At 45.5% G+C, this 14127-nt stretch overlaps 1 protein-coding gene across 2 annotated transcripts in view; it reads left to right on the top strand.

Annotated features, from left to right (window-relative positions):
* LOC140399152 (myb/SANT-like DNA-binding domain-containing protein 2) overlaps positions 1 to 14127 on the top strand; it is a 43562-nt gene that overhangs the window by 10950 nt on the left and 18485 nt on the right. Inside the window, exon 3 of one of the 2 annotated variants that reach the window (XM_072488422.1) lies at positions 8534 to 8657. The exons of the other annotated variant lie outside the window; for it this stretch is intronic. Coding sequence (XP_072344523.1) covers positions 8534 to 8656 — 123 coding nt within the window. The 3' untranslated portion in view covers position 8657. The remainder of the gene's footprint in view (positions 1 to 8533; positions 8658 to 14127) is intronic. 2 annotated transcript variants of the gene reach the window in all.

The following is a 14127-nucleotide window of genomic DNA, read 5'->3' as shown; positions in this document are numbered from 1 at the left end:
GCGAAGAAGTCAATGAATGGTTGCCACCTTCGGGCAAACCCCAGTACAGATCCCTCAAGGCGAACTTAATTTTTTCCATACCCAGAAAATTTGACATGTCCGAAAGCCATAGTTCGGTCTTTGGGGGTTTTGAGTCCCTCCATGCCAGCAGTATTCGCCGCTGGGCTATTAGGGAAGCAAAGGCCAGAACATCTGCCTCTTTCTCCCCCTGGACTCATCTCACAGAGGAGTTAAGCAACAACCTGACATAGTCATACTCACATAATTATACCTTACAGAGAATGTACCAGACAGCACTATCACCATTCCTGGATATGTCCTGTCTCACCAGCAGGAGAGACCCAGTAGAGGTGATAGCACAGTAGTATACAGTCTGGAGGGAGTTGTTCTGGGAGTCCTCAACAGCAACTCATGAAGTCTCATGGCTTCAGGTTAAACATGGGCAAGGAAACCTGCTGATTACCATGAACCGGCCACCATCAGCTGATGAATCAGTACTCCTCCATGTTGACCACCACTTGTAGGAAGCACTGAGCGTCGCAAAATATGCTCTGGGTGGAGGACTTTAATGTCCATCACAAAGAGTGGCTCGGTAGTACCACCACAGACCTAGCTGTCCGGGTCCTAAAGAACATGGTTGCGAGACTGGGACTGCAGCAGGTGGTGAGGGAACCAACAAGAGGGAAAAACATACTTGACATCATCCTCGCCAATCTGCTTGCTGCAGATGCATCTGTGGTATACTGTCCATGGCAGTATCGGTAGAAGTGACCACCGCACAGTCCCGTCTTCACATTGACGATACCCTTCATCGTGTTGTGTGGCACTACCACTGATAGATTGTGCACAGATCGAGCAACTCAAGACTGGGCATCCATGCGGCGCTGTGGGTCATCAGCAGCAGCAAAATTGTATTCAACCACAATCTGCAACCTTGTGATCCGGCATATCCCCCACTCTACCATTACCACCAAGCCTAGGGATCAACCCTGGTTCAATGAAAAGTGCAGGAGAGCATACCAGGAGCAACATCAGGCATACCGTAAAAATGAGGTGTCAACCTGGTAAAACGACAACACAGGACTACTTGTGAGCCAAAAAGCATAGACAGAGCAAAACGATTCCACAATGAACGCATCAGATCTGAGCTCTGTAGTCCTGCCACATCCAGCCGTGAATGGTGGTGGACAATTAAACAACTCACTGGAGGAGGAGGCTCCACAAATATCCCCATCCTCAATAATGGAGGAGCCCAGCACATATGTGCAAAAGACAAGGCTGAGGCATTCGCAACAATCTTCAGCCAGAAATGCCGAGTGGATGATCCATCTCGGTCTCCTCCCGAGGTCCCCGGCATCACAGATGTCAGTCTTCAGCCATTACGATTCACTCCACGTGATATCAAGAAACGGTTGAAGGCACTGAATACTGCAAAGGCTATGGGCCCTGACAATATCCCGGCAATAGCACTGAAGACTTGTGCTCCAGGACTTGCTGCACCCCTGGCCAAGCTGTTCCAGTACAGCTACAACACTAACATTTCCCCAGCAATATGGAAAGTTGTCCAGGTGTGTCCTGTACACAAGAAACAGGACAAATCCAACCCAGCCAATTACCGCCCTATCAGGCTACTCTCCATCATCAGCAAAGTGATGGAAGGAGTCATCAACGGTGCTATCAAGCGGCACTTACACAGCAATAACCTGCTCATGGGCGCTCAGTTTGGGTTCCACCCGGGTCACTCAGCTCCTGATTAAAGCCTTGGTTCAAACATGGACAAAGGAGCTGAATGCCAGAGGTGAGAATGACTGCCCTTGACATCAAGGCAACATTTGACCGAGTATGGCATCAAGGAGCCCTGGCTAAACTGGAGTCAATAGGAATCGGGTAAAACTCTCTGCTGATTGGAGTCAGACCTGGCACAAAGGAAGTTGGATGTGGTGGTTGGAGGTCAATCATCTCAACTCCTGCAGTGATTGTCTGGAGTTCCGCAGGGCAGTGTCCTCGGTCAACCATTTTCAGCTGCTTCATCAATGAATAAGCTTCATCAATGACCCTTCCATCATAAGTCAGAAGTGCGGATGTTTACGGATGACTGCACGACTGCACAATGTTCAGCAGCATTCGTGACTCCTCAGATAATGAAGCAGTCCATATCCAATTGCAGCAAGACCTGGACAATATCCAGGCTTAGGCTGATAAGTGGCAAGTTACATTCGCGCCACACCTGTGCCAAGCAATGACCATTTCCTACAAGAAGGATCTAACCACCGCCCATGACATTCAATGTCATTACCATCGCTGAATCCCCCACAATCAACATCCTGGGGGTTACCATTGATCAGAAACTGAACTGGACTAGCTACATTAATACTGTGGCTACCAGGGCAGGTCAAAGACTAGGAATCCTTTGGTGAGTAACTCACCTCCTGACACCCCTCCCCTCCCAAAGCCTGTCCACCATCTACAAGACACAGGTCAGGAGTGTAATGGAATACTCTCCACTTGCCTGGATGAGTGCAGCTGCAACAACACTCAATAAAGCTCGACACCATCCAGGACAGGGCAGCCCATTTGATTGCTCCTCCTTCCACAAACATTCAAATTCTCCACCACTGTTGAACAGTGGCATCTATTTGTACCATCTACAAGATGCACTGCAGTAACTCACCAAGGTTCCTTTGACAACACCTTCCAAGCCCATGACCACTACCATCTAGAAGGTCAAGAGCAGCAGATACATGCGAACCCCACCATCTGGAGGATCCCCTCCAAGTCATTCACCATCCTGACTTGAAAATATATCCGCGTTGCTTCACTGTCGCTGGGGCAACATCCTGGAATTTTCTCCCTAACAGCACAGTGAGTGTACCTACACCTCGCAAACTACAGCAGTTCAAGAAGGCAACTCTCCACCATCTTCTGAAGGGCAACTAGGGATGGGCAATAAATGCTGGCCTAACCAGTGACGCCCACATCCCGTAAATGAAAAATAAAAATAAATTATTTGTTTGGATTTGGATCTGGTACTCCAATAGTAAGAATTTTCATAACTCTTTTTTGAGGTAGAAGATCAACCATGATCTCGTTGAATGGTGGAGCAGGCTCGAGGAGTTGAATGGTCATTCCTATTTCCTACTTCCTCAGAATAACATTTCTTTTGAAGTTTAGCGCAATCCTTTTCGTAGTTCCCAATGCTTGCAAGATTCGTATCCGCAACAAATTTTGAAGTTGTGTCTGTACCCCAAGGTCTAGGTCATGAATATATATCAGGAAGAGAAAGTGACCCAGTAGTGACCTCTCTGGAAATTGACTGCAAACTTTTCTCTAATCTGAAAAACATCCATTAACCACTACTCTCTTGTTTCCTGTCACTCAACTAGTTTTGGAGATATGTTGCGACTGTGTCTTTTATTCCATGAACTAGAACATGGCACTATCTCAAAAGTCTCCTGGAAGTCCATGTACTTCGACAGCAACGGCTTACCTTTCCACCCTTTTCTGAACAAGGAACACTTGCAATTCTCCAGTCCTCAGACGTCATGCCTAAGTCCACGGGAGACTGAAAAATTATGACTAACGCTGCGTCAATTTCCATTCTCATTTCCTTCAGTTTGCTTTGATCCAGATGTTCCCTGATATCTTACAGGGTCTTGAGGAGTCCTTTACTTCTCCTGGGAGTAAACCAAAGTGTGCCAGTACTCTATCATTCATTTAATTCTCCGAAGTATGAAATTTATTGGAATCCTTCCAATAACCTCTAACCTTCAGCACCTCACAATTGTGGATTCACCAACTCGGCACAGGCCACACTGTATTCTTGCAGAGTGACTTCAAATCAGAAAGTACATGTGGTTTCTGAAGCCCTCTGCTACTGATTCCAGCTGCTTTCCAGATTCAGACTTCAACTAACTACCTGGGTGATTTTGCAGAGCAACAACGCCTAAAACCAAGAAGAATAGCTCTCAACTTATCCTGGGATGTTCCAAGTAGAAATTTAAACTGATTATCCACACCATCCTTTTGTTCTGGGAAACCAGATGAATAATTTAAATCTCTTACTGAGACCGCTGTATATGGCTTATTGAGAGAATAGTCTATTGGCTAGTTTCCAATTCTTTCCCCATGACCTAATAAATGAACAAAGGTCACCCTCTTAGTGCAGTTACTTTGTCTGTTTAATTTGTGTGATGAATTTGGAAATTTATATATATTATCTTTCATATTTGTGGCAGTAATGGTATTAAAGACTCTAGTTGAAAATACATACAGGCAATATATCTGCTAAAACTGGAATTAGAGTCATAAAATATGAGTTTAATGACTAGAAAGCCAGCGGTAAGAATAACAAAAGGATGTATTTAGTGTAACAAAGTCTGCCCACGACAGTAACTATTTATACTTCATAGTCCCCATTGGGACAACCAACATGCCGGTCGTTGCTCGGGTTGGTTTTTATGCTCAGTCATATGAGCCCCAGCTAGGTGGGCCTTCACCACTACTGGGGAAGCTCGTATTCCACAAACCCCATGGGGAGATCAATTATGGTTTCCCAATGGACCTCATGAGGGTTATTACAGTGAGGTAATGATGGATTCCAATCACTTACTTGGTTACATATAAAGGGCAAATGGAATCATGTTTTGAAGGCTGGGGATTTCCTAGAGTGCAGATAATTTATGAGGGAGTGGGGTTTAGTCCCAGCTAAGCAGGTCATGGAACTGAATGGGATACAGATGATGTTATCAATGGGAGGAGCCAGGTCTGTCTGTTGTTTTATTTTTCATTGAACAACAGTTTGGTATAGGATTTGAGTCTGACAAGACAGGTGGGTACTGGGTCTGCTTTTGAAAGGGTCCTTCTCCAAATGTCTCTGACCAACTAAGCAAGTATATTTGCTGTTAACGTTATTTATAAGTGGAATTTGCACTGTATTGGGTTGCTTAATTGGAATCAGTGATAGCTGTAGATAGTAAGTGACCACGTTTTTTCCACTTATTTAATAGCTGTTAATTGTAAAGCTATTTCTTTTCTGTTAATGTGGTTAATTCTGTGCTAAAATTTAAGTTTGCTTTAACATAAAAAGATACTTGTTGGTCAGAGTTCTCACTCCTGGGGTGGTTGGCATTGTTGCTTCACAGCGCCAGGGTCCGACGTTCGATTCCCGCTTGGATCACTGTCTGCAGAGTCTGCACGTTCTCCCTATGTCTGCGTGGGTTTACTCCAGGTGTTCTGGTTTCCTACCACAAATCCCGAAAGACGTGCTGTTAGGTAATTTAGACATTCTGAATTCTCCCTCTGTGTACCCAAACAGGCGCCGGAATGTGGCGACTAGGGGCTTTTCACAGTAACTTCATTCCAGTGTTAATGTAAGCCTACTTGTGACAATAAAGATTAAGTATTCTTTGCTCACAGTTTTATCAATTTAAAAATTGTTGGGGGTTCTGTAAATCAACAAAAGTTGTGGTCTGGTCCAGTTTAGGAACATTTGTAAGACATGACTAAAAGTCATATGTCCCTAATGTATCCCTGTGCAGCCAAATTATCATGTATTGCATCCTCAATCATTCTGTCAAACCTTTTTCCTATTACTGATGACAAAGTAATGGAAGTTTTGTTATCTGAATCCACTGTCTCCTTTTAAAAGCCGCCTTCTTCTGTCCAAGAATTCAGTGAGCTGTTAAAAATACAGGCAAGGCACCTACCTGTATTACATGCGTTCTATCTCCTAAAGACTCTATGATGGATTGCATCCGGTCTACTTTCAGGTTCTTAATTTTCACTAAAACAGTGTTCATTTATGTTACAATTCATTGTTTTATTATTAACATCATCATTAAATTCTAAATGTTAAATATTGTTGTCAAGAGTGAAGATCTTGGCATAATACTCAATTTAACATTTCCACCATGCCCAGTGAGTCTTTCATGGCCTGCCCTTGAACATCCTTCATTGGCCCAATACAATCTTTGACAGTTCTCTGACTTTCCACATAACTGAAAAGCTTTTCCAATTCCACAGTTGCCTGCAATTCTCTTATCCATTTTGCAGTCCTTATTTTAATAAGCTGTTCCTTGTATTTAGCTCTGTTGAGAATTGAATGCCTTCTGATTGTAGAAACATTTCTGTTTACATCTTGCATGATATATGACTTTTATAAAAACTTGATAGGTAATGAGTTGCTGTATACAACTTGCATATATTGCTGTATTTATTGCCCCAAAATAGTAAAGGGTGTTACTCATGAGAATTCCCCTGAATCTGGTTTTGTTGAAGTTGAGATGGGTCAACAGGCAGATCTGGCTACAATAAGAGTAACACTGTGCCTAAGAACTGGTACCCTCATACTTGCAGATAAATGCATAACTATCAGGAGTGGTGCTTGCACAGACTGCAGTCAATTGAAAGATGAACTCAAGGGACAGTACCTCCTTATTCAGTTAGGCACTTGACAACCTTCCAGCCTCATCCTGAGTTCAACACTTTCAGGCTGTAATCTCTGCCCCCATTTTGACCCTTTTTCTTTGCTGGTTTAGGCTTTTTCGAATCCTAGATTAGTTGTGTCTAAATATTTCAGCCCATTGTGTCATTTCTGGCTCCCTGGAAGAGCAACTCAGCTCGTCTACTCCGTTGCCCTTTTCCTGCAGCGCTGCAAATTCTTTTCTCTTCAGGAGGTTAACCAATTCCCAACTGGATTGTATATGCCTCTGCCAAACTTTGATGTGGTGCGTTCCAGGTCCTATCCACTCGCTGGGTAAAAAGGTTTTCCGTCATGTTACCATTGGTTGTTTTGTAAACCTATTAAATTGATGTCCTCGGGATCGCAAACTTTCCGTTAATGGGAACAATTTCTCTCGTCATTTGGACCTCGTGATTTTGAACTCTTCGATGCAATTTCCTCTGAATCGTCTATTCTCTTTTTAAAAATAAATTTAAAGTTGTTTTTTCCAATGAAGAGACAATTTAGCGTGGACAATCCACCTACTCTGCACACCTTTGGGTTGTGGGGGTGAGGCCCATGCAGGCACCGGAGAATGTGCAAACTCCACACGGACGGTCGGGATCAAACCCGGGTCCTCGGCAACGTAATGCAGCAGTGCCAATCACTGCACTACTGTGCCATCCCAAGAACCATCTATTCTCAAGCTTCTCATTTTAGTATTGTTTTACAATTTATTTTGCATTCTGGGGAACCTGTTCTTGTTTCTTGTCCAATCACCATGCCCTTTGGCACAACACCACCAGATATTTGACATTTAATCGCTCCTACCTTCCATCCTATTTTATTCCTTCCTTTTTGTCTTTTCCCAGCCTCCCTCATTTCACTTGTTATTACGTTTATCTATTACATTTCTAACTTTTCCCTGTTCTGATGAAAAGTCATCAACTTGAAATGTTGACTGTTTCTCTCTCCACAGATGCTTCGTGACCTGCTGAATATTTCTGGCATTTGCTTTTGATATTTGTGATGCAATACTGGTAAATCATTTTTCATATAGATATGTAAAATCCAGTAGTCCTCTATCTTAATTGATCAATGAGTAAAATATGAAATGCGTTTTGTCTCTGGGTGCTTTTATGCCCGTCCAGTTGCCAGCAGACAATATATATTTGAGTGTAAAAATATAAATGCATACGTGCAAGAAAATTGCATTCATTTCGTCTTTTGAGATGAAGGCTGAAATGCCCCTGCTTTTGTTGTAACTATCAATGCATATCAAGAGAACAGGCGTTGGCTAATATTCAGTCTTGAAGCTATTCTGTTCAAGTGAATCACTCATTTACAATCATGCTGAAATCTGAACTCTTCACGGATCAAATTCTTAATTATTCATTGAGTTATAAGATACTTTGTTCCCTTTCCAAAAAGGCAGGTAGTAGAAAACAAAATCCGTTCTTTATAGGAATGTCTACATCTAGTGGCCAAATGTGAATATCTGTTTTTTTGCTGTGCCAGATGTGTTGGACAATTCAGGATACTTATGAGATGTCTATGTACTTCAATCTCAGTCTGGGGGTACAGTTTTCAGTGGAAATGGAAGAAACCGAGTAATGAATCAGACCAGTATATTTTAATAGTAATCTCTTTTGATGTTTAATTTTATGTAGCAGCGCAAACCTTGTACAAAAACTATTGTTGACACCACCGGAAACAACTGACCAGAAACTCTTTCAAAGAGCTGGCACAGTGGGCCAAATGGCTTCCTTGTGTACTGTATCATTCTGATTCCAAAAATCACGGGTTAGTAGCATTCCATAAAAACAAAGAACAGCACAGACTGATGAACCTGCTATTATGGGATCTGGAATCTTTTTTTATTTTGTAGTTGTTACAATCCTGTTTGGGTCTGTTAACATTTACAGAAGAAATCCATACACCCAGCAATTAACTGAGATTTCACATTTTTAAATGAAACAAACTTTATTGTAGATTTTTAAAAATTAAATAAAGTAAGCACTATTAATTTAACACTATAGTTTACAACTACATATAATGTGAACTCAGTTTTACTTTTTACTTCCCCTCATCGAGAATTCCCTTGTACGTTATAACAACCATGAAGGTGCATTCACTACTCGAGAGACCAACCCAAAGGTATGCCACAGCCCTTCGGAATTCACTTTACTTCTCCTCAGTGTTCCAGCTTTACTCTGAGGTAAGATTCTATGAGGGTCCTTCCGTTAGCTTTTTGTCTATGCAGCCCTGCACCTTTACTTTACAGACCTCACAACTTTGGATGCCTCGGCTCCTTGTTCAGGTTGCCAGCAGGTGCCCAACTGCCTTCCCACAGCTTTCCGACCTAACTCTGCTGACTGCTTTGTGCAGGACAGCACTAGCTGCAAACTAGAGCAGATCTTCTAGATCTTCTTTACCCCCTCAAAAAACTGAGAGAGTGCCCTATCCAAATTTCACACTACAAGTGATGGTTAGTATTTTCTCTGTATGAAGATGCCCTGACTATCATCTTGTGTTTGCTTTCTCAATCGGCGAGATGCAATTTAAACCAAAGCAAAGCGCAATGAGCTCTGTCTGTTCCCTAAACTGTACTGCTTGCTTTTGTTAGTGTGAACACAAATAAATCAAACAAAAGAACCTTTAACCAAGTCTTCACCATGAATCACTATGGCAACAAGACATGCATTGGGATGGTTCAAACTAAAACGCAAGCAAATGATTTTCCTTTCAAAAATGAAATGGAGAGGGTACAGGCCCAAAATGTTCCCTGTAGGATAATAAGAAGGTGTAACAAACCCAGAGAACCATGGATGACCATGGTTTTCGGAAAGAAAAGAGAGGTTTTTAACAAGTATAAGGGGAGCAAGTCTGTAAAGGCATTAGTGGAGTACAGAAAGTGCAGGATGGAGCTTAAGAAACCAACCAGGAGAGCAAAGAATGCATATGAGAAAGCTCTGGCTGGTAAAAGTAGGGAAAATCCCAAGATAATCTATGAATATATCAATGGAAAGAGGATAACCAGGGAAAGTGCAGGGCCCATTAAGGGCCATGGGGGAAATCTGCAGGTGTAACCAGAGGACATTGGTAGGGTGTTGAACGGGTATTTCACATCTGTCTTCACCCAAGAGAATGAGGAGGTAGTTTTGAATTCGTGGAGAGAGATTGTGAGGTTCTTAAGCAAATTGTCATAGGGAGTGAAGAGGTATTGAAGGTATATTGGCGGGGTTAAAAGTGGACAAATCTCCAGCTCTGGATGAATAGTGTCCCAAGCTGCTGTGGGAGACGAGGGAGGAGGTTGCCGGGGCACTGACCCAAATTTTTTATTCCTCTCTGGCCACGGGTGAGGTGCCAGAGAACTGGAGAACAACGATTGATATCCCACTATTTAAGAAAGGTTGTAGAGACAAGCCACGGAACTACAGACCAGTGAGTTTCATGTCAGTGGTTGGGAAGCTACTGGAGAAGATTCTGAAGGAGAGAATCTATTTCCACTTGAAGAGACAAGGTTTGTTCAGCAATAGTCAGCTTGGCTTTGTCAGAGGGAGGTTAACCAATTTGATTGTATTTTTTGAGCATGTAACCAAGTGTATAGATGAGGGTAGTGCAGTTGATGTAGTTTACATGGATTTCAGCAAAGCCTTTGTTAAGGTCCCACATGGGAAACTTATTAAGAAGGCAAATGCACATGGGACACAGGGTGATTTGATAAGGTGGCTCAGCGATAAGAGACAGAGGATGATGACAGACTGCTGCTTTAGTGACTGGAAACCCGTGTCCAGTGGTGTACCACAGGGATCTGTGCTGGGCCGCCTATTGTTTGTCATTTATATAAATGACATAGATGGCTATGTGGGGAGTAAGATCAGTTATTTTGTGGACGACACAAAGATAGGCCGGGTGGTTAACAATGAGGTTGAGACTTCCGGTTGAGGCTATGCCTAGATAGGTTGCACGTTCGGCAGCTCCCGCCACGAACGGACTTTTGGGCCCTTTTGAGGAGCCCCAGCGGCACTTGTACGATGGTTCCCAGTGTGGGAAGGTGATAGCAAGGTTCCCCCAGCACTGTATGGAGTGGACCAGGAGTGGAGCGATCAAAAAAGTGGTTTTGGAGCAGCGAAGAGAGCGGGGGAGGAAAAGCAAGATGGAGGCGGGTGGAGATCAAGCAGCGTGGGTGCAGTCGGCGCGGGAGCAGCAAGAGTTCCTTAAAAACTGCTTTGCGGAGCTGAGAGCAGAAATGCTGGTGCCAATGAAGGCGTCGATCGAAAAGCTGGTGGAGACCCAGAAGGCCCAAGGGGCGGCGATTTGAGAGGTGCGGCAGAAGGCCTCAGAGAACAGGACGAGATTTTGGGCCTGGCGGTGAAGGTGGAGGCGCGACGCAAGAAGTGGCAGGAGATGTTTGAGGACCTAGAGAACAGGTCGAGGAGGAAGAATCTTCGGATTCTGGGTCTCCCTGAAGGAGTGGAGAGGTCTGACGCTGGGGCATAGGTAGTTACAATGCTCAACACGCTAATGGGCGCGGGAGCTTTCCCAAGGCCCCTGGAGCTGGATGGGGCTTATCGAGTCCTGGCAAGGAGGCCTACAGCCAGCGAGCCGCCAAGGGCTCTAGTGGTGAGGTTCCACCGCTTTATGGCCAGAGTGCGTCCTGAGATGGACAAGGAAAGAACGGAGCAGCAGGTGGGGGAATACGGAGATCCGTGTCTACCAGGACTGGAGTGCGGAGGTGGCCAAGAAGAAGGCTGGTTTTAATCGGGTCAAGGCGGTTCTCCATCGGAAGGGGGTGAAGTTTGGAATGCTGCAGCCAGCGCCATTGTGGGTCACGTTTCAGGACCGTCGCCACTATTTTGAGACGCCAGATGAGGCGTGGACCTTTATTCAGACTGAAAAGCTGGACTCGAACTGAGGATTTGTTGTGGGGGGGTGTTTACTGTATTTTAGGGGAAATGGGAAGGGGTGAGTGGATATGATCTGGGGGCTGTGTGAGAGTGTGGGCGCTGGTACTGTCGGGGCATGTCCCCGCTGATGAACGGGGGGTTGGAAACCCGGGGTTGGGGAGCTGGGGCGAGGTCGCAGAAAAAGGAGCTGTGCCATAGGGGGCGGGGCCGGCTCGGATGGAAAGCGCGGGCTTTTTCCCGCGCTAAGGGAGGGGTGGGGCCTGGGGGGGGAAGGGTGTTGCTGGAGGAGAGCGCACATTGATCGACAAGGGGAGGTGGGGGGATTCCCACACTGGGGGGTCGTTGGAATGGTGGGAGTGACTGGGGTCAGCAGGAATCCGATGACTTACGGGAGTGTAATGGGGGGAGCAAGATGGCTGGGGGGAGGGAACTGGGTTGCTGCTGTATTGGCCAAAGGGAGCTGGAGGTAGAAGAGGGAGTCAGGGCGGGGGTCCGCCGCCTGGGGGACTGGAGTGTGCGGGAGGCGCGGGCATGTGGCTGGCCTAAAAAAGGGGGGGGGGGATCCCAGATCTGGAGACAGGGAGCTTGATAATGGGGGGGACTTCAACACGATGCTGGACCCAGCACTGGACTATTCCAGGTCCAGGACGGGTAAGAGGCCAAGATGCTCAGGGGGTTTATGGACCAGATGGGGGGAGTGGATCCGTGGAGGTTTGCCAGGCCGGTGGCCAGAGAATTTTCTTTTTTCTCCCACGTCCATAAAGCCTATTCCCGGATAGATTTCTTTATAGTGAGTAGGGCACTAATCCCGAAAGTGGAGGGAACGGAATACTCGGCTATAGCCATCTTGGATCACGCCCCGCATTGGGTGGAGCTGGAGTTGGGGGAGGAGAGGGACCAGCGCCCGTTGTGGCGCCTCAAAGAACAACAAAGAACAAAGAAATGTACAGCACAGGAACAGGCCCTTCGGCCCTCCAAGCCCGTGCCGACCATGCTGCCCGACTAAACTACAATCTTCTACACTTCCTGGGTCCGTATCCCTCTATTCCCATCCTATTCATGTATTTGTCAAGATGCCCCTTAAATGTCACTGTCGTCCCTGCTTCCACCACCTCCTCCGGCAGCGAGTTCCAGGCACCCACTACCCTCTGCGTAAAAAACTTGCCTCGTACATCTACTCTAAACCTTGCCCCTCTCACCTTAAACCTATGCCCCCTAGTAATTGACCCCTCTACCCTGGGGAAAAGCCTCTGACTATCCACTCTGTCTATGCCCCTCATAATTTTGTATACCTCTATCAGGTCTCCCCTCAACCTACTTCGTTCCAGTGAGAACAAACCGAGTTTATTCAATCGCTCCTCATAGCTAATGCCCTCCATACCAGGCAACATTCTGGTAAATCTCTTCTGCACCCTCTCTAAAGCCTCCACATCCTTCTGGTAGTGTGCCGACCAGAATTGAACACTATACTCCAAGTGTGGCCTAACTAAGGTTCTATACAGCTGCAACATGACTTGCCAATTCTTATACTCAATGCCCCGGCCAATGAAGGCAAGCATGCCGTATGCCTTCTTGACTACCTTCTCCACCTGTGTTGCCCCTTTCAATGACCTGTGGATCTGTACTCCTAGATCTCTTTGACTTTCAATACTCTTGAGGGTTCTACCATTCACTGTATATTCCCTACCTGCATTAGACCTTCCAAAATGCATTACCTCACATTTGTCCGGATTAAACTCCATCTGCCATCTCTACGCCCAAGTCTCCAAACAATCTAAATCCTGCTGTATCCTCCGACAGTCCTCATCGCTATCCGCAATTCCACCAACCTTTGTGTCGTCTGCAAACTTACTAATCAGACCAGTTACATTTTCCTCCAAATCATTTATATATACTACAAAGAGCAAAGGTCCCAGCACTGATCCCTGTGGAACACCACTGGTCACAGCCCTCCAATGAGAAAAGCATCCTTCCATTGCTACTCTCTGCCTTCTATGGCCTAGCCAGCTCTGTATCCACCTTGCCAGCTCACCCCTGATCCCGTGTGACTTCACCTTTTTGTACTAGTCTACCATGAGGGACCTTGTCAAAGGCCTTACTGAAGTCCATATAGACAACATCCACTGCCCTACCTGCATCAGTCATCTTAGTGACCTCCTCGAAAAACTCTATCAAGTTAGTGAGACACGACCTCCCCTTCACAAAACCGTGCTGCCTCTCACTAATACGTCCATTTGCTTCCAAATGGGAGTAGATCCTGTCTCGAAGTATTCTCTCCAGTAATCTCCCTCCCACTGAAGTAAGGCTCACCGGCCTGTAGTTCCCGGGATTATCCTTGCTACCCTTCTTAAACGGAGGAACAACATTGGCTATTCTCCAGTCCTCCGGGACATCCCCTGAAGACACTGAGGATCCAAAGATTTCTGTCAAGGCCTCAGCAATTTCCTCTCCAGCCTCCTTCAGTATCCTGGGGTAGATCCATCAGGCCCTGGGGACTTATCTACCTTAATATTTTTTAAGACACCCAACACCTCGTCTTTTTGGATCTCGATGTGACCCAGGCTATCTACACACCCTTCTCCAGACTCAACATCTACCAATTTCTTCTCTTTGGTGAATACTGATGCAAAGTATTCATTTAGTACCTCGCCCATTTCCTCTGGCTCCACACATAGATTCCCTTGCCTATCCTTCAGTGGGCCAACCCTTTCCCTGGCTACCCTCTTGCTTTTTATGTACGTGTAAAAAGCCTTGGGATTTTCCTAACCCCATTTGCCA

Source organism: Scyliorhinus torazame, chromosome 2, assembly GCF_047496885.1.
Source record: "Scyliorhinus torazame isolate Kashiwa2021f chromosome 2, sScyTor2.1, whole genome shotgun sequence".
In the NCBI taxonomy this organism is placed as follows: domain Eukaryota; kingdom Metazoa; phylum Chordata; class Chondrichthyes; order Carcharhiniformes; family Scyliorhinidae; genus Scyliorhinus; species Scyliorhinus torazame.
Note: the sequence above shows the minus strand (reverse complement) of the source record. Positions and strands in the feature narration are given on the sequence as shown.